Source organism: Geotrypetes seraphini, chromosome 2, assembly GCF_902459505.1.
Source record: "Geotrypetes seraphini chromosome 2, aGeoSer1.1, whole genome shotgun sequence".
In the NCBI taxonomy this organism is placed as follows: domain Eukaryota; kingdom Metazoa; phylum Chordata; class Amphibia; order Gymnophiona; family Dermophiidae; genus Geotrypetes; species Geotrypetes seraphini.
Genome location: NC_047085.1, coordinates 492,551,818 through 492,571,576, shown reverse-complemented (window position 1 = coordinate 492,571,576; position 19,759 = coordinate 492,551,818). Strand labels below are relative to the sequence as shown.

General features: G+C 42.8%; 1 protein-coding gene across 3 annotated transcripts in view; it reads right to left on the bottom strand.

The window, feature by feature from the left end:
- The window catches only part of CCDC12 (coiled-coil domain containing 12), a 109,485-nt gene that overhangs the window by 41,650 nt on the left and 48,076 nt on the right, over nt 1–19,759 (bottom strand). For 2 of the 3 annotated variants that reach the window (XM_033931897.1, XM_033931899.1), the window contains exon 2: nt 17,683–17,747. The exons of the other annotated variant lie outside the window; for it this stretch is intronic. In XM_033931897.1, coding sequence (XP_033787788.1) covers nt 17,683–17,747 — 65 coding nt within the window. The remainder of the gene's footprint in view (nt 1–17,682; nt 17,748–19,759) is intronic. 3 annotated transcript variants of the gene reach the window in all.

Here is a 19,759-nt window from a genome sequence, read left to right as displayed (position 1 = left end):
ATTTTGCACAGTATTAGAGGACATGTGTCACTGTTTCTGTGGTGTTGCATTGTATGCAGAGTCTGGTTTCTTGGTTCAGTTTAACTTTTGTCTACATATTTCTATTTTTAGTTTGTGATTATTTCATATTGGGCGAGGGTGTATCTGTGTTTATGAAAAGGACATGGCTTTCTGTTAGCATCGACTACAGGATCAATTGACTGTGTAGGATCTGGTTTGTTTAGTTTTCCAATGCGTGTGTTGGTGTTATAGTACTCACTGCAGTGTTTAAGATGCTGCCTTTTCCTAGATGCACCCTTATTGTGTGACTCATGGATTATTACTAAAAATATCTTTTTTTATATAGAGGAGGGGGTTGTTAAAAAATGATTAGCACTGGCTGTCATATATACTAGGTATACCACTGGATTTAATGACCATATTCTAACTTTACTGTTAATGTAGGTGTTGTCCCCCCCAACACACACATTATAAAGAATTAAATTAAAGTTGTATTATCATCAAGCAGCTTTCAAATGACATTATAAGCAAATAAAAATAAAATATTTTTAATACATCGCACTATAGCAAAATAAAAAAGAAGCAGATAAAGATCAATCACACAGGTGTCCTTCAAGACTCAGTATCACCTCTCCATAAATTATGTGGAAGAGGTCTGGAAGTGGGGATAGCATCTATTTCACATCCTCAGTGAGACCTCAGGAAGGAACCTAGTGATCAAAACATTATTAGAGGTGTTGTATAGCCATTTCTTGTATGACTGGATGAGCTATATTTATCTTTTTTTTTAGTTGTTTAAATTCATGCAGAAATAAATGGTTAGATTGAACCTAATGACTTCATTAACGCATTTCCCTTTTTTAAACCTCTATACCATTTGAAAGAGGGTGAATATCTAATTATTCACTTCTAGAATTGGATGCTTCTTAAATTTAGTAAAAATATTCTGGCACAAGTGTCAAACCTTAAAAAAGGAAGTCATATTGAGCATTGGAAAATAATAATAATAAACTAATAAAAATAGTATACATTTAATTTTCCCCTCTACCAAATTTCCCCGCCCCACCCCACCAGCTACTTTTTCATGCCACCCGGCTGGAAAAAATTTCTGGGGAGAACACTGATGCTGTATTTTAAAGCTAAATTACTAACACTAGCTCTGCAAGTTCATTTTTCAATTCTATCAGTACTCTGAAATATATGCCATCCGGTCCAGGCAAGTCGCTACTGTTTAGTTTGTCAAATTGCTTCATTACATCTTTCTGCGTTACAGAGATTTGTTTCAATTTTTCCAATTCATCAGTATTGAATACTATTTCTGGTGCCAGTAGGAGTTGGCAAACTGTATGCCAATGGCTGTGGAGGCATTCAGGCAGGCGGGTTGAACAAATACTCTCCTCAAGCCTTATCAGCTGTCTGCACTGGTAAGGCAGCAAGGACCCCCTCTGGCTGTCTCCTGGAAAGTCGCTCTAAAGCACAAAATCGAAGCTTGACCCAAGGCAGGAGTACTAAAGTTTCCCTCTCATCTTAGGCATTTCAGTACAGGAAAAATGGAAAAAAAACAGGAGATAAACGTGGAGCAACTAGCACACAGGATGGCTATCTTAGATCCCCCCTCATATAAGATGCAAGTTGATTTCCAATGTGGAATTACAAGGAACACTACTTAAAATATCACAGAGAATATACAAAAGTTAATACATATGTAAAGGTAAAATACATTTAACAACTTTAATAGAAGTAACTGTGAGCAATTGAACATATCACTTTTCCACATAGTCCCCATGCAAGATGACGCATTTGCTGTATCATTCAACTAGCTTCTGCTTTCCTGTGGAGAAGTTTTTCAGTTGCTCCCAAAGCCAGGTGAGCACCACTTCCTTTACTTCATCATGCTTCATCGTTTGCTCTCCGGGTTGCAGCAATGCACCCATGTCTCATCGCCAGTGACAATTCTCTCCAGAATACTCAGGTCTTCTTCATAACACGCTGTTGCTTGTGCAATCAGTAAGCTGTTTGGGAACCCATCCCAAGTGATCATGCACTATAGCAAATGCAGATCCATAACCGATATCCAAATTTTCAGCCAATTGAGACAGTTATCTGTCGGTCTTCTCTAATCAAGGCGTCCGCCCTCTCAACGTGCTCTTGTGTGCACAATGTTGATGGGAAACCAGAATGACCATCATCGGTTACACCTGTTCTTCCCACCTGAAACCTTTTTACCCATGGTGCTATGTCCATACTAAATCAAATAGCCTATGGTGAATTTCCACAGGTTTCACTCCTCTGCCCAAAGAAAGCGTACTACTGCACATTGTTCTTTGATGGTGCAATCTTGCAAAGCAGCATCCATGTTTCTGAACTTGTGGCTGCCACATGACTAAAGGCCGAGTGCTGCACTGCGAGTGGACGAATTATCCAACAGGCAATGTACGAATTTGCTAGCTCTGTTCCATTTGTGTAATTTATTGCCTTTAATTTCTGATTCACACTCGTACATTACTAGGGAACAAGGACATCAAATGAAAATCCGGGAGAATATTGGTCTGAAATACAAAATAGAGACTCTGTGCCACACCTTTTTAGAATTGGGTAACTTGTGGACTCAAGCCATTGGGACTGTAGAAAATATTATTGGTAAAAGAGCCGACATGTGCAAATAGTTTATTATTGTTGACTGGGAAGATGATGGAGAGGATGAAAAATCGTAGCAAACCATCTCAGGTAATCTATGAATGCCTTTATTAGTTAAAAAGGAAAAGAAGAGACCTCAGTTACCGATTATGACTTCACCAGATGTGTATTACTGCTAAATTTGAACTGCGAGCTATCAGATAAATAAAAACCCAAGGGCTCTGCAGCTTCTATATTGGGGGGGGGGGGGAGAGAATATGATAGGAGATGGAAAGAATCCTAGGCTGTAGAAAAGGACCCTCTCCATTACTAATATGTACCTTACACAAGTAGAGGAAGCAAGCAAGAGTACAAAATGTATGTAATGCATGATGTGCTTATGGGATAAAAGGGAAAATCCCAGTTCAATATTTGAACTACAGCATAGTCCCCTTTCTGTTAACAGCCATATTGAAGGAGATTTGACAATTTAAAATCGAAAGGAACGTCTAAATCCGTTTTTGTCTAACTCGCAAGTCATCCAAAGTATAAAACAGCCTAGGACACATTTTTGAAAAATACGTCCAATTTTTTTTTTTGTTTCAAAAATCGTCTAAGTATACGTCCTGTCGATCTGATCGTCCAAGTCGCTAAATCGTCCATCTTTATACTACATTTTCGTCCAACTTTTCGTCCAGACGTGGGAAGGGTCTGCAAAGTGATGGACTGAATACCCAGACATGGCACCTAAATAGTGGGGTACCTTACAGGGCACTGCTGTGAACTTCACAAAAAGGGTGCCATGTCTTCATCTAACTAAAGCTCCCTTATAGGGCATGGTGAGCCCCCCAAACTACCTCCAGAATCCCCTAGACCCTTATGGCTGCACGAGTCACTTATACGCTAGTAAAAAAGGGTTTTGGGGTGTAAAGGGGAGTGCACATGTTTCAATATCAATGCAGTGATTACAAGGGCTTATGGGCATGGGTCCACCTCTCTATGGGTCCCTAACCCACCCCCAAGATGGTTTAAGACGCCTCTGTGCAGCACGACTAGGCTTTTTTGCTGACAGGCACAATATTCAAGTTGTGATTAATATTTTTATGGGGGTGGGGAGGGTTGGTGATCACTGGGGTAGTGTGTGGGGGTCTGTATTATGTGTTTGCAGTGCTTATTTGTTCACTTTAGGTGGATTTTTGTGACTTAGGCAATGTTTTAAATGGTCTAAGTCACAATGTCCAAGTTCCTTCGATCCTGTGCTGTATAACTTTCGGTTATACATGCTGTATGACTAAGTCTAAGCCGGCCCACGTCCTGCCCAACTCCTGCACTTGACACTCCTCCTGAAACGCCCAATTTAGCTTTGGTCGTTCAGCGGCACTATGAAGGCCGAGGCCGTTTAGAAATACATCCAAAACCCGTTTTTATTATCGGTACTTGGACGTATTTTGACAATGTTCGTCCAAGTGCTGACTTAGGCCGGTTTTTGGATGTTTTTCTCTTTCGATTATAAGCCCTTTATTGTACACAGTTTGGGCCAAATATTGTATTAATTAATTTTATTATTTAGCTCCTGCCTTTTTAAAGGTAAATTACACGCAGGTATGTATTTTTCCCTGTACCTAGTGGGCTCACAATCTAGCCACCTGTTCAATTAAACTGCGCTAGCAGTTTTTAGCGCAGAGAACTGCGCTGAATGGCCCGCGCTGCTCCCGACGCTCATAGGAACTCTATGAGCATCGGGAGCAGTGCGGACCATTCAGCGCGGCTTGCCGCGCTAGAAAACTTCTAGCGCAGTTTAATAAAAGAGGCCATAAGTTTGGTATCTGAGGCATTGGAAGGTGAAGTGACTTGCCAAAGAGAGATTTGAACCAGGTTCCCCTGGTTCTCAGCCCACTTCTCTAACCATGAGGCTACTCCTCCACTCCAATACAGGCATGTTACAGTATAATCTCGTTATAACAGACTCGCTTATAACAGAACCTCGTCTATAGCGGATGAGGTCTGCTGGTCCCGGCCGTACGCCTTTATAAACATGCAGAAAATCCTCACATATAATGGACATTCAGATATAACAGACAATTTGGTCCCCAGAGCCACTTTTAGCTGTAGTTTTGTTCGGCTATAACAGACATGCAGGCTCCACCTACAAGGTGCTTGGCATGCCGGTGATACAGTATCAAAATGCAGCCCAGAAGAAAATGACAGATTATTTTTCTTTCCAGTACAGTACGACATAATGCTTTAGAACAGGGGTGTCCAACCTGCGGGCCTAGGCCGCATGTGGTCCTGTGAAGTATTTTGTGCGGCCCCGATCGAGGGCGATGCAGTGTTTTCCTCTGCTGCCCCTGGGTGTTTACTGTCTTGCTGGCTCCCTCCTCTGTCTTGCTGCAGCGTTTGCACGGCCCCAGAAAATTTTTTTGCCGGCCAATGTGGCCCAGGGAAGTCAAAAGGTTGGACATCCTTGCTTTAGAACATCTTTTAGTGTTCTGGTTTTGCAGTCATTTCGTGCCATACCAATGTTTTGCTGAGTTTTGCTATTGATGTTGCTGATAGGCTTATGCAGTGACTGTTGTTCATTGATTGTACGTTTTTCAAGCTGACCTAAATAAAGTTTTAAAAAAAAATGCAACTCTGGATATAACGGACTGTTTTGCCAGGTCCCTTGAAGTCCGTTATAACGAGATTATACTGTATAGACTTATGAGTGTTATGATGTGCCCACTGAAATAGATCTGTTCTCTCAGAATATGCTATTTGAGCAATGTTGTTATTTGTGACCTGAATCTGGATGTTGAAGAGATTATCTGCTACTTAACAAAATTTTTATGGAAAATGCAATTTAAAACTACAAATCCTCTGTCTACTTTTAAACTCAAACTCCTGGTTACATCCGCTGATTGCTCAAACTTACTCCTATTTTACATTTAGGAAATCATTAAAATCATATCTATTTGATAAACAAGAAAGTTGATTTTAATAGCGATGTGGTTCCATTATTACCCTTCTTTATTCTCTAATTCTCAGTTTATCTTAAATTGTATTTTAATGTTGCAACTGACCGCTACAGGATGTACTGTTTTTCATTTTCTTAGTATATTACATTACATTAGGGATTTCTATTCCGCCATTACCTTGCAGTTCAAGGCGGATTACAAAAGAATTATCAAGGATGTATTACAACAAGAATTTACAAAAAAAAAAAAAAAGAAGAAATTTGGTCATTTTCAAAGAGAGTAAGAAATGAGTATGGTTATTTGTTTGGGGTAGTTGGCTTTTTCAGTTCAAAAATTTTTTATTGGTTTTGTAATAAAGCAAAAAGGCATACAACAATAGTGAGAGGTGGTATTTGAAACTTGTGGTGTTATTTCTTTTTTCAGGGCTTTCTTGAAGAGTATGGTCTTTACTTCTTTTCTAAAAGTCTTGTATTTTTAAACTGTATTTCATTCATTGTTGTATTTGACTGCTGTAGGATATATTATTTTTACGAAATTGTATTTTTTTGCTGAATTGTTTCAGTTCTCCTTTTTTGTGAACCGCCCAGAACTATTGGTGGGGTGGTATACAAGAAAATAAATTATTATTATTATTATTGCTGAGCCCTAGAAGGTTAACGTGTGTTATTACTTTGCCTGTATTCTGTTGCCTTCTGTAGTAGTTCTTCCTACAACATACAATTTAGCTATCTACCCCTACCAGGATCAAAGAACAATGAAACTGAAGCACCTGATGCGGAACCCTTCCCCCTCCCCTCAAAAAAAATGTTGGTGACATCGTACCTACTTATACATCTTGTCTGCATCCTTAAAGGACTGCATGCACAAAGGCGTCTTAAACTTACATCAGCTCTCCTTTGAGAAAAGGGCTCCAAGTTTTCTCCATAGGCTGTAGACAGCACAGGAGCAGCTGTCTGGAAGAATTAATTGTGGGACTCTATCTTGATTGCCTCTCTCAGGATTTTCCTTTCTTTGACACTTAATCATCAAATCAGAAGATGTAGTTAGCTGAAACACAAATGATCTTGTGCACATCTTTTTTAAGCTGCTCTCTGTGGGATGAAACTTAGAAAGTTGTTTTCACCGTATAACCCTATCCCTGGTGATAAAAGGTGGGCTTGTAGTGAAGGGCAGGGGTTACAGCACAGAGCTTTAAGACCTCAAAAGCACTACAGTGGTACCTCAGTTTACGAGTGCACCGGTTTACGAGTGTTTTGCAAGACGAGCAAAACATTTGCAAAATCGGCGCCTCAGAAACCGAGCGCACTGCGATTTGCGAGCGCCACCCTTCTCGCTAACCGGCACCCTCCCCCCCGCGATCCTGCACCCCCCGCCGCCATCGGGCACCCCCCCCCGCCACCATAGGGCACCCCCTCCGCCGCGACCTGAGGTCCCCCAACCCACCTGAACCCTCTTCTTACTTCTGTGTAGCCTCCGCACCAGCATCAGCATGTCCTGCCGGTGCCCGAAGATCTGCCTCCTGTGCTGGGCCTTGAGCATGTGCGCATGCTCAAGGCCCAGCACAGGAAGCAGATCTTCAGGCACCGGCAGGACATGCTGGTGCCGGTGAGGAGGCTACAATGAAGTAAGAAGAGGGTTCGGGTGGGTTGGGGAACCTCAGGTCGCGGCGGGGGGGGGGGGGGTGCCAGATCGCGGGGGGAGGGTGCCGGTATGCGGGAGGGGCCTTCGGGGGGAGCAATGCCGCTTCTCGTGGGGGGGTGCAGCGCTGCTGGCCTCGGGGGGGGGGGGGGGGGGGGTGGAGGAGGGGAACTTATCAAAGTGAGTTTCCATTATTTCCTATGGGGAAACTCGCTTTGATAAACGAGCATTTTGGATTATGAACATGCTCCTGGAACAGATTATGCTCGTAATCCAAGGTACCACTGTACTTCAATTAAGAACTTAAGATGTGCTATAATGGATCTGATCAATACCCTGTATCTGATTATGGCCAATCTAGGTCACAAGTACCCAAAACGATCTCAAACAGATACATCCCTTCCTGTTAATACTCATGGAGGAGCAATGGTTTCTGAAAACTACATAGCTAATAAAATATAAGAAACCCATGCTAAGTCAGACAAAGGTTCACTGAACCCAGCATCCCATCTCTGGAATAGTTAGTCCAAATCCTAAGTGCTTGGCAGATCCCCAAAAGTAGATTGCTTAATTTCCAGAAGAAATCATTTTCTTCCAAATCTATCTGGCTAATACTTCTATGGGCTTTTTGTCCAAACCTCTTCAGAAATATATGTTAATTATGGTAACATCTTCTGGCACCAGACTCCACAGCTTAATTACACAATGTGTGTGGTAGGAGAACTTTCCATGATTCGTTTCCAATCTGTTATTCATTTCAATGTCTTCTTGTTTAAAAGGTTAAAAAAAATTGTTATCTATTTAACCATTCCACTCCACTCACGATTTTATAAACTTCTATTACCGTATTTTTCGCTCTATGACACTTTTTCTTCCCCCAAAAAGTGGGTGAAAATAAGGGTGCATCTTATGGCGTAAATACCCCCCCACAAACACACCTTAATTCCTCCAGCGGTCCAGCGCTGTAGGGCAGGAGCTTTCAGCTTCCTGCCTTTCCACCCAGCTGATTCCTGAGCGGCAGCAGCAGAGCAGCGCAAGCTTTTCACTTCCTGCCTTCTCCCGTGACACTCCATTTCTCTTCAAAGATGCCTACGACACCTAATCTAGGATCCCGTTTGCTTTCACCAGGAATAATTTGCCTCCTTAAGAGGCAAACCAATCCTTCTTGTTCTACCCTCCCCTTTGTCGCATTTATATATTTTTTAATCTCAATGTATTTTTTTGAAACCTCATGTACCTACCTTCCCCGTGATGTGAGTCTTAAAGTTATGTAAACTCCCCTTCACTAAAATTGGTGATGGGTTTTTCTATTTCCCCTTTTTTTAAAACATTTGCTTTTAAACTTAATTTTATAAATTGTAAGCTGCCTAGATATTCTTTTGTGATAGACTAAGTATATCAAGATATTAATAAACTTGGAAAGTATAATGTGGTCCAAAGTGTAGCTAAAGCATAAAGAATATCACAAATTAACCCCACACCAAAAAAAAAAAAAAAAAGCTTAAGCAACAAATAATATTTTTATGGACAATCAGATAGTATATATCAGGTATCAAATCACCATAACACTTCAACTGACACCTCACATTTTCATTGTTTATTGTCCCCAATTTATTTATTTATTTTTTAATTTGGGCTGATGAAGATACGAGGTGGCAATTGAAATGGTAGGAAGGGCATAAGGACTCAAGGCTGTTACGCTTTGGTCAATATCTTTCTATGCACTTCATTCAGAGAGACCCTCTCACTCTAGCAGTGCTCTGGTCTAAGAGCTAGCAAGCGATTACTCCAGATTTGTATAGGTTTATGTTTATTATCTATTTGAATTGCGGTTTAATTCGAAACCTTATCAACCTTGGACCCCCTGAAGAAACATAGAAACATAGAAATAGACGGCAGATAAGGACCCACGGCCCATCTAGTCTGCCCACCTTAATGTCCCTCCCCTACCTTTGCCCTGTGAAGAGATCCCATGTGCCGATCCCATTTGGCCTTAAAATCAGGCACGCTGCTGGCCTCAATCACCTGTAGTGGAAGACTATTCCAGCGATCAACCACTCTTTCAGTGAAAAAGAATTTCCTGGTGTCACCTCGTAGTTTCCCGCCCCTGATTTTCAACGGATGCCCTCTTGTTGTTGTGGGACCCTTGAAAAAGAAGATATCTTCCTCCGCCTCGATGCTGCCCGTAAGATACTTGAACGTCTCGATCATGTCCCCCCTCTCTCTGCGCTCCTCGAGCGAGTATAGCTGTAATTTGTCAAGCCGTTTTTCGTATGGTAGATCCTTGAGTCCCGAGACCATCCGGGTGGCCATTCTTTGCACTGACTCCAGTCTCAGCACATTCTTGCGATAATGCGGCCTCCAGAATTGCACACAGTATTCCAGGCGTGTTAACCGAAACACGAACCGTGTTGGGTTCCTTGGTTTGTTGAAAGGTGGTATTATTAACCGCATTTAATATTTGATATAATAAACCCAGCCTGCATCTTGTACATTTTGTCTGCAGTTTTCTCTTGTTTTTTGTGTCTTGTTCTGCTTCTACTGCAGTTCTAGTTGGATCCTTTCTTGTTTATTGCCAGTGTCACACAATGCCACTCCATGACATGCCAGCAGTAGGGATTCTCAGCAGTTTGTTCAATGTAATATATTACCAAGACTGAGAATTCAATAGCATCTTGCTCATTGTTCACCTCTCTTCAGCTTTAAATCTTGTGTGTCAACCCCTAAAATAGTGAAGGAAGCGATAGGCAATAAGAAAAATTCATTCAGGAAATGGAAAAAGGACAAAACTGAGGGGAACTGGATGGAGCACAGGAAGTATCAAAAAGAATGTCACCGAGTGGTTCGAAAAGCCAAAAGAGAGTATGAAGAGAAGCTAGCCAGGGAGGCACGAAATTTCAAACCATTCTTCAGATATGTTAAAGGGAAACAGCCAGCTAGGGAGGAGGTGGGACCGCTGGATGATGGAGACAGGAAGGGGGTAGTGAAGGAGGAGAAAGAAGTCGCAGAAAGACTTAACATGTTCTTTTCGTCTGTATTTACGAACGAAGACACAACCAACTTACCGGAACCTGAGCAATTCTTCAATGGAAATGAAGCAGAAAAATTAACATCCATGGAAGTGAGCCTTGAAGATGTGCGCAGGCAGATAGAAAAACTAAAAACTGACAAATCCCCGGGTCCAGACGGAATCCATCCAAGGGTTCTGAAGGAATTAAAGGAGGAGATAGCAGAACTACTGCAGCAAGTTTGCAACCTATCCCTGAAAACAGGTGTGATACCAGAGGATTGGAAGATAGTCAACGTCACGCCCATCTTCAAAAAGGGATCAAGAGGTGACCCGGGAAACTACAGACCTGTGAGTCTGACCTTGGTTCCGGGGAAAATGGCAGAAGCGCTGATAAAAGAAAACATCGATGAACATTTGGAAAGAAATGAACTTCTGATACCAAGCCAACATGGTTTCTGTAGGGGGAGATCGTGCTTAACTAACTTATTGCACTTCTTCGAAGGAATCAACAAACGGACGGATAAAGGAGACCCCATAGACATCGTATACCTAGATTTCCAAAAAGCCTTTGACAAGGTGCCTCACGAGCGTCTACTCCGGAAACTGAAGAACCATGGGGTGGACGGAGATGTGCATAGATGGATCAGAAACTGGTTGGCGGGTAGGAAACAGAGGGTAGGGGTGAAGGGCCACTACTCGGACTGGAAGAGGGTCACAAGTGGTGTTCCGCAGGGCTCGGTGCTCGGGCCACTACTATTTAATATATTCATAAATGATCTAGAAATAGGGACGACGTGTGAGATAATAAAATTTGCAGACGACACCAAACTATTCAGTGGAGCTCGGACTAAAGAGGACTGCGAAGAATTACAAAGGGACCTGAATAAACTAGGGGAATGGGCGACGAGATGGCAGATGAAGTTCAACGTTGAGAAATGTAAAGTACTGCATGTGGGAAGCAGAAACCTGAGGTACAACTATACGATGGGAGGGATGTTATTAAGAACATAAGAACATAAGAACATAAGCAGTGCCTCCGCTGGGTCAGACCTCAGGTCCATCCTGCCCAGCAGTCCGCTCCCGCGGCGGCCCGAACAGGTCACGGCCTGTCTGAGACACCAGAAGGGGCCCCCTTGCCACCTTGGTTTCCCATTGAGTTTTATCTTCCCATCGAAGTCCTAACCCTCCGGTCTTGCACATGCACGACCTGGTCGGATTTCTATACTTATTACTTGGTTTGCTTTCTATACCTGTGTTACATCCCAGCACCTCTCTCAGTATCCCACGATCCCCCTATCCCTCAGGAATCCGTCCAATCCTTGTTTGAATCCCTGTACCGTACTCTGCCTGATCACTTCCTCCGGTAGCGCATTCCAAGTGTCCACGACCCTTTGGGTGAAGAAAAACTTCCTTGCATTTGTTCTGAACCTATCTCCCTTCAGTTTCTCCGAGTGCCCCCTCGTGCCTGTTGACCCCTTCAGCCTGAAGAATCTGTCCCTATCCACCCTCTCTATGCCCCTCATGATCTTGAAGGTCTCTATCATATCTCCCCTGAGCCTCCTTTTTTCCAGAGAGAAGAGCCCCAGCCTATCCAACCTCTCGGCATATGGGCAGTGTTCCAGCCCTCTTACCAGTTTCGTTGCTCTCCTTTGGACTCTCTCAAGCACCGCCATGTCCTTCTTGAGGTACGGCGACCAATATTGAACGCAGTATTCCAGATGTGGACGCACCATAGCTCTATACAATGGCATGATGACTTCCCGCGTCCTGGTTGTTATGCCCCTCTTTATGATGCCCAGCATTCTGTTGGCTTTTTTCGAGGCTGCTGCGCACTGTGCAGATGGCTTCAGTGATGCATCTACCAGCACACCCAAGTCTCTCTCAAGACTGCTGTCTCCCAATAATGCCCCCCCCAATTTGTATTTGAACAGCGGGTTCTTTTTACCTATATGCATGACCTTGCATTTTTCCATGTTAAAGCGCATTTGCCATTTGTTTGCCCAGTCTTCCAGCTTGTCCAGGTCCCTTTGCAGGTCCTCACACTCCTCCCTAGACCTAACTCTGCCGCACAGTTTGGTATCGTCTGCAAATTTTATAACCTCGCACTTTGCCTCTTTTTCCAGGTCATTGATAAATATGTTGAAGAGTAACGGCCCCAGCACCGATCCCTGTGGCACACCGCTCGTGACTCCCCGCCAGTCAGAGTATTGTCCCTTTACTCCGACCCTCTGCAGTCTACCCGACAACCAGTGCTCGATCCATCTGTGCACATCCCCTCCCACCCCGTGGTTCCACAGTTTCCTGAGCAGCCTTTCATGTGGCACCTTGTCGAAAGCCTTTTGAAAATCAAGGTAAATGATGTCTATAGGTTCCCCATTGTCCACCCGACTGCTTATTCCCTCAAAGAAGTGCAGAAGGTTCGTTAAGCATGACCTTCCCTTACAGAATCCATGCTGGCTTGTTCTCAGTAGGCCATATCTCTCGATATGCTCGCAAATACCATCCTTGATCATAGCTTCCACCATCTTCCCTATAATTGAAGTCAGGCTCACCGGCCTGTAGTTTCCGGGGTCACCCCTCGATCCCTTCTTGAAGATAGGTGTGACATTTGCCAATTTCCAGTCCTCTGGTACCTCTCCAGTTTTCAAGGATAGGTTGCAAACATGCTGGATTGTGCCCGCTATTTCTTGTCTTAGTTCTTTCAGAACCCTTGGGTGGATCCCATCCGGGCCCGGCGATTTGCCGCATTTTAACCTGTCTATCTGCTTGAGGACATCCTCCTTACTTACCTCTATGTGTTCTAATTTTTCAGCCTGTTCCCCACTCATGAGCTCCTCTGAGTCTGGTATATTAGATGTGTCTTCTCTCGTGAAAACCGACGAGAAGAACGTGTTCAACCTCTCAGCTACCTCTTTATCCTCCTTGATCACTCCCTTCCTATCCCCATCGTCCAACGGCCCCACCTCCTCTCTCACTGGTCGCTTCCCCTTTACGTAACTGAAGAATGCCTTGAAGTTTTTCGCCTCCTTGGCCAGCCCCTCTTCATATTTCCCTTTTGCTTTTCTAACCTCTCGGTGGCATTCCTTTTGGCATTTCCTGTGCTCCTGGTGATTTTCCTCCGTTGGGTCCTTTTTCCATCTCCGGAAGGACACTTTCTTGTCGTTTATTGCCCTCTTTACTTCTGTTGAGATCCAAACCGGGTCCTTTGACCGCTTGTTCTTTCCACCTTTCCTGAAACTTGGGATGTACATTCTTTGTGCTTCCTGCAGGGTGTCCCTGAATAGGGTCCAGGCGCTTCCTACAGTCTCCATCTTAAGGACGTTTTTGAGCTTCCTCCCCACCATTTCCCTCATAGCAACATAGTTCCCTTTCCTGAAGTTGAGCGCAGAGTTGAATGAGAGTACCCAGGAAAGGGACTTAGGGGTAATGGTGGACATGACAATGAAGCCGACGGCACAGTGCGCAGCGGCCGCTAAGAGAGCGAATAGAATGCTGGGTATAATCAAGAAGGGTATTACAACCAGGACGAGAGAAGTTATTCTGCCGTTGTATCGGGCGATGGTGCGCCCGCATCTGGAATACTGCGTCCAATATTGGTCGCCGTACCTTAAGAAGGATATGGCGATACTCGAGAGGGTTCAGAGGAGAGCGACACGTCTGATAAAAGGGATGGAAAACCTTCCATATGCTGAGAGATTGGAGAAACTGGGTCTCTTTTCCCTGGAGAAGAGGAGACTTAGAGGGGATATGATAGAGACTTATAAGATCATGAAGGGCATAGAGAGAGTAGAGAGGGACAGATTCTTCACACTTTCAAAAAATAAAAGAACAAGAGGGCATCTGGAAAAGTTGAAAGGGGACAGATTCAAAACAAATGCTAGGAAGTTCTTCTTTACCCAACGTGTGGTGGACACCTGGAATGCGCTTCCAGAGAATGTAATAGGGCAGAGTACGGTACTGGGATTTAAGAAAGGATTGGACGGTTTCCTGCTGGAAAAGAGGATAGAGGGGTATAAATAGAGGATTTCTGCACAGGTCCTGGACCTGTTGGGCCGCCGCGTGAGCGGACTGCTGGGCATGATGGACCTCAGGTCTGACCCAGCAGAGGCATTGCTTATGTTCTTATGTTCTTATGTTCCTTCATGATTGGGCACCATTAAAAATCAAATACATCATAGAAGTCTTCAAATCCTTAAATATTTTTCACATTCTGCAGTCTAAAAAGTACAATTAAATATGCATTCAAGGAGGACTTTATTTCACTTTCAAATTACAAGTAAAATTACTTTTTAAATATTTTTATAAACTCCATGCAATCAAAAAAATCAAGAAGTCTTAATTAGCTTTTTTTCACACTCTGTTAGAGCAAACTCAAATTAGTTCTGCTTCCAAAAACTGCCTTAACAAGGCACTTAAATTAAATAGAATCAACCTTGAATACATCTGGATGAAGAATTAAGCAACAGGTGTGCCATAAAAACCAACTCTGTTGGTCCAGCATTGGATCATTTATTGAGGACATTTGATAGAGCTGTTATTGAATAAGTTGTAGTCAGGTGGGAGGGTGGTAAATATGAGAGACTGCTTAATTAATAGAGAACAGCATTAGATTTACTTATTAAATTCAGTGACACCATTCAGTCTCAATGCCGAGACTGAGTAGATGTCATTGGTTTGAAAATAGTGCTCTGTAATTGGCAGCTTTCTGATCATGTGACTTAATTTACATATCTATTTAAATAGTCATGAAAAAAAAAAACACGGCCACCTTAGAGAATGTATGCAATGAGATGGCAGGCAAGCGGGCTTAAGGTACGATAAGTTTGAATGGGCTTGCTATCATTGTATTATAACGATTTAGGAGGAAAGTTCTGATATGAGATTGTCTCTTGTAAGGGACAGGTCTTGGTACAGTTGGTGGGCAAAACGTGAAATGTCAGGAGTCCCCATTTATTCTAGTGAAGATTTAAAGATGAGTAGTTTATTATTTTACAGATATTTCTAATCTAATCTAATCTTCCATTTGTGAGTTGCGCATACCTATACAGTTTCAAGGCAACAGATCAAAGAGGAAGGGGAAATTAGTGGAGGAAGGGGGCATGGAGAAGAAAGAGGAGGGGCTTAGAAGTAGGGGGTTCTATATAGAATTGAAGACAGTTAATTGTCAAAGAGGTGAGTCTTCAGGTTTTTTCTGAAAGTAGTGTAGTTTGTTTCTTTCCTGATGGTTTCTGGTAGGTCATTCCAGGTTTTTACACCCAAATATTTGAAGATTGAAAACTTTTTCAAATGTGTAAACATTTAAGCATTGTCTAAACTTGTATTTATGAAGATTTTGGCGTACTGTATTTCAGTTTGGACAGCTATAGCCAACTGAAGGTAGCTGATAGGATCTACTAGAGAAATATAGACGTGAGGACTGTACCACTGCTTGCCCTAGATCAGAATCCTGGAATGTTGCTACTCTGGGTTTTTTAGATTGGTCACCGTGAAAACGGACTACTGACCTGACCCAGTAAGGGTCTTAAGTTCCAGTGGATAAAAACCAAACACAGCATATCACCCTGCTTATGCCTTCGCTACAATGCAACACAGAGATGGCAGCATTAAATTGTGGGGATGCTTTGCAGGACAGAGACAAGGGGTGCTGCAAAATATGGACAGAAAACCTGTTCTAGTCTACCAAAGACTTGGGACTGGGGAGAAGATTCATATTTTTAGCAGGGCCAATGATTGTAAGTGTAATGCTTGAGTACCTGAATAAACTCATGTAAACCATTCTGAGCTGTCCTGGGAGAACGGTACAGAAAATTGAATGAATGAATGAAATTTATTGAAAACTTCTATACCACTACTAATGAATGGGAAGTAAGTTCAGAGTGGTTTACATGAGTTTCTGTGCTGGTGGCAAAAAACAGAGTTTGAGTGTTTCTGTGATGGTTTTCAATACTGCTCCAGAAGGAACTAGCTGACGGTTTTGAAGCATTTAGGCATCATGTGTTTACCGTATTTTCACGCATATAACGCGTGCGTTATACACGATTTTACAAACCGTGCATAACCATGCGTGTTATACGTGAGCGCGTTTTACAATTTTTTTTTTTACATTCTGATACGGCATTCCCCCTGCGAACCAGCGAGCTAGGGGGGAGGGGGGGGGAGGATGCCGGTTCGCAGGGGGAATGCCGGATCAGATTATCTCGGATTAGAGGGTGAGGGGGGGTGACGCGAGCGGGGGGGAGGATGCCGGTTCGCAGGGGGAATGCCGGATCAGATTATCTCGGATCAGAGGGGGAGGGGGGGTGACGCGAGCGGGGGGGGAGGATGCCGGTTCGGAGTATGTGGGAGGAGGTTTTAGCATGCGCGGTATACGCGTGTACGCACTATATTAACATTTTATTACTTAAATTTGTGTTCCCCGCGCGGTATACCCGTGTGCGCGTTTTACACGGGTGCGCGGTATATGAGTGAAAATACGGTACTTTCTTTTACATTAAGTCTTTTTGACTGAGTATACAATATTTACAAACTATTTACATGCATAGTGAAGTGGCTCATTAAGAAAAAAGTGAAAATATTCTCAAGTAGCTCAGTCAAAAGCCCAGACTTGAAGACTGCAACCCACAGACAAATCCCAGCCAACTTGAAAAAGCTTTAGCTATTCTGCGAAGAACACTGGACAAAACCTTCCACATCTCCTGGACAAAGTTGGTAGATACCTATCTTAAGCAACCCATGGATGTTACTGATGCAGAAGATTAAAGTAATAATAATAATAATAATAATAACAACAGTTTAGATACAGCAGGAAAGGAGTGTGAAGATTTATGAAAGAGAGACTTTTCAGTTTCTTATTTTAACTACTTTTGAACATGTATAGTATTGTCGTATAGACAACAGAACCAAACCCCTGCTTTAATGGGTTTTGAATTGAAGTTTTAAAACTGTAGAAGCTGAAAAATGTACAAAGGTGTAAAGACTTAACTAGATATTATATACAGTAGATCATGTAAACTTCTGAATAGCTAATTCAATTGAGAGCGGACAAGTGTGTCTACAGAGCAGGAGAAAAACACCTAACCTGCTCCAATTAATACACTGGTGTTTGCATGCTAGAGGGTAGAAATCACCAACACCAGCATCACAGGGACCCAGGTGTCCCTGTTGTGTTGTATGAAAAATAAAACTGGTTCAAATAGTTCTCTCTTGCCATTCTGAATACCAATATACAGTATATGGTTGTTTTCGGTTTGTTTGTTTTTTAGATCAAATATCCATCAGCAATTTTCTTTGCCCAGAAATGTCTCTAGATAAGAAAAAAGCTCCTTATAAACCATGGGTAAATCACTAAACAGGAATTTACAGGAGTGAACATGAATTTCTCTAGAGCTGACACTTTTCAGCAATTTCACTTGGAAAGAAACAATGATTACATGAATTTTTGAAGATTCAGAGACTAATTACCTGTGTTTCATATCTTCTTCATCTTCTAAAATCTTCTTGTTCTCTGGCTCTCCATCAGTCTTATTCTGCAAAAAGTGAAGTTACCAGTTGGTAACATACCCATTACTAAGGAATATGCACTAAATCAGAGAAGCAGTACCAAGGATCAGTTTGAGCAATTTGCAAGCCTCACAAACAACTCCTTATTTTACCTCTAGATATGGAAAAGGTGAATTGAACAGATTTGACTAATTCAGCAAATAAAACCCAGCTACATGAATGTGCAAACAGAAGTAAAGCCATTATCTCCAGCCTGATAACAGCATACCTGCGTGAATAATTCATGGCACGATTAGACTATCTCTACCTCACCTGAACAACCACCACACCAATTCTTTAAGAATGCATGAGTGTTTCCAGGAACACACCCTATGAGGTACACAGCCTGCATCCTCCCCTCCCCCCTTTACTTTGTACATTTCTCCCTCCATATTCGTTGTGATAGGGGATTAACAGACCCATGAATACAGAAAAACCGCAAATAACTTTTTCATATGTTATTCGCTGTTTTCTATTAAAAACCATCGTGTATATGGTGAAACCGTGACTAACATGGTGGGAGACCTGGCCTGTTCCTGAAGGAGAGGCAAAACACGGTGAAGAAAGTGCCGGGAATCGGTGATTTTCTCTGTAGACTCTCAGAATCGGTGATTTCTCTATGCAAGCTGACATAATTGGGGGGGGGGGAGCAGCCAGCAAGCTAAAAACCACGAATAATCGAAACCACGATTGCTGAAACTGCGAATATGAAAGGAGAAGTGTATCACTAACCACCTGCAGAAGGACATCCAGCAATGCAGCAACCTGCTTTCCAGCAGCTGGGTCTGTGGAATACACTCTACACGAGCTCTGAACAAATTCCAAAGAAAAGGCACACCCTGGGGCAGCAACCGGGTCTTGCTGAGCTATTGGTATTGTTCAGAAGGCATCCCCTGGCTCAGTGCACAGATGCTTGGCGCCAGCCAAAACAGGCATTGTAGGCATTTGGCAGGATTTTTTACCCAGATCCTGGACCCATACTGGTTCCCCAGCCCTTAAGGACCATGGTACACCCTCTCCCAAGGGAGCTCAGAACGGTTTACATGAATTTATTCAGGTACTCAAGCATTTTTCCCTGTCTGTCCTGGTGGGCTCATAATCTATCTAATGTACCTGGGGTAATGTGGGAATGAAGTGACTTTCCCAGGGTAACAAGGAGCAGTGTGGGTTTGAACCCACAACCCCAGTACTGAGGCTGTAGCTTTAACCACTGTGCCACACACAGTCTCTGTCTCTACCACCTCCTCCGGAAGACCGTTCCACGCATCCACCACCCTTTCCTTAGATTACTTCTGAGCCTATCACCTCTCAACTTCATCCTATGCCCTCTCATTCCAGAGCTTCTATTCAAATGAAAGACAACTCATGCACATTAAGGCCATATAGGTATTTAAATGTCTCTATCATATCTCCCCTTTCCTGTCTTTCTTCCAAATTATACATACTGAGATCTTTTTCTGTCCCCATATGCCTTATGATGAAGAACACACACCATTTTAGTAGTCTTCCTCTGGACCGACTCCATCCTTTTTATATCTTTTTGAAGGTGCGGCCTCCAGAATTATACACAATATTCTAAATGAGGTCTCACCAAAGTCTTATACAGGGGCATCAATACCTCCTTTTTCCTACTAGCCATACCTCTCCCTATGCAACCTTCTAGCTTTCACTGTCACTTTTTCAACCTCTTTGGCCACCTTACGATCATCACATACATTCACACCAAGTCCCCCTCTTCTGCGTGCACATAAGTTTCTTTACCCCCTAAACTGTACCGTTTCTTTGCAATCACATCCAAGTCCTGCTCTTCTGTCGTGCACATAAGTTCTTCACCCCCTAAACTGTACCATTTCTTTGGGTTTTTGCAGCTCAAATGCATGACCTTGCATTTCTTAGAACTACATTTTAGCTGTTAAATTTCAGACCATTCTTCAAGCTTTGCTAGGTCTTTCTTCATGTTATTCACACTATCCGGGATGTCTACTCTATTGCAGATTTT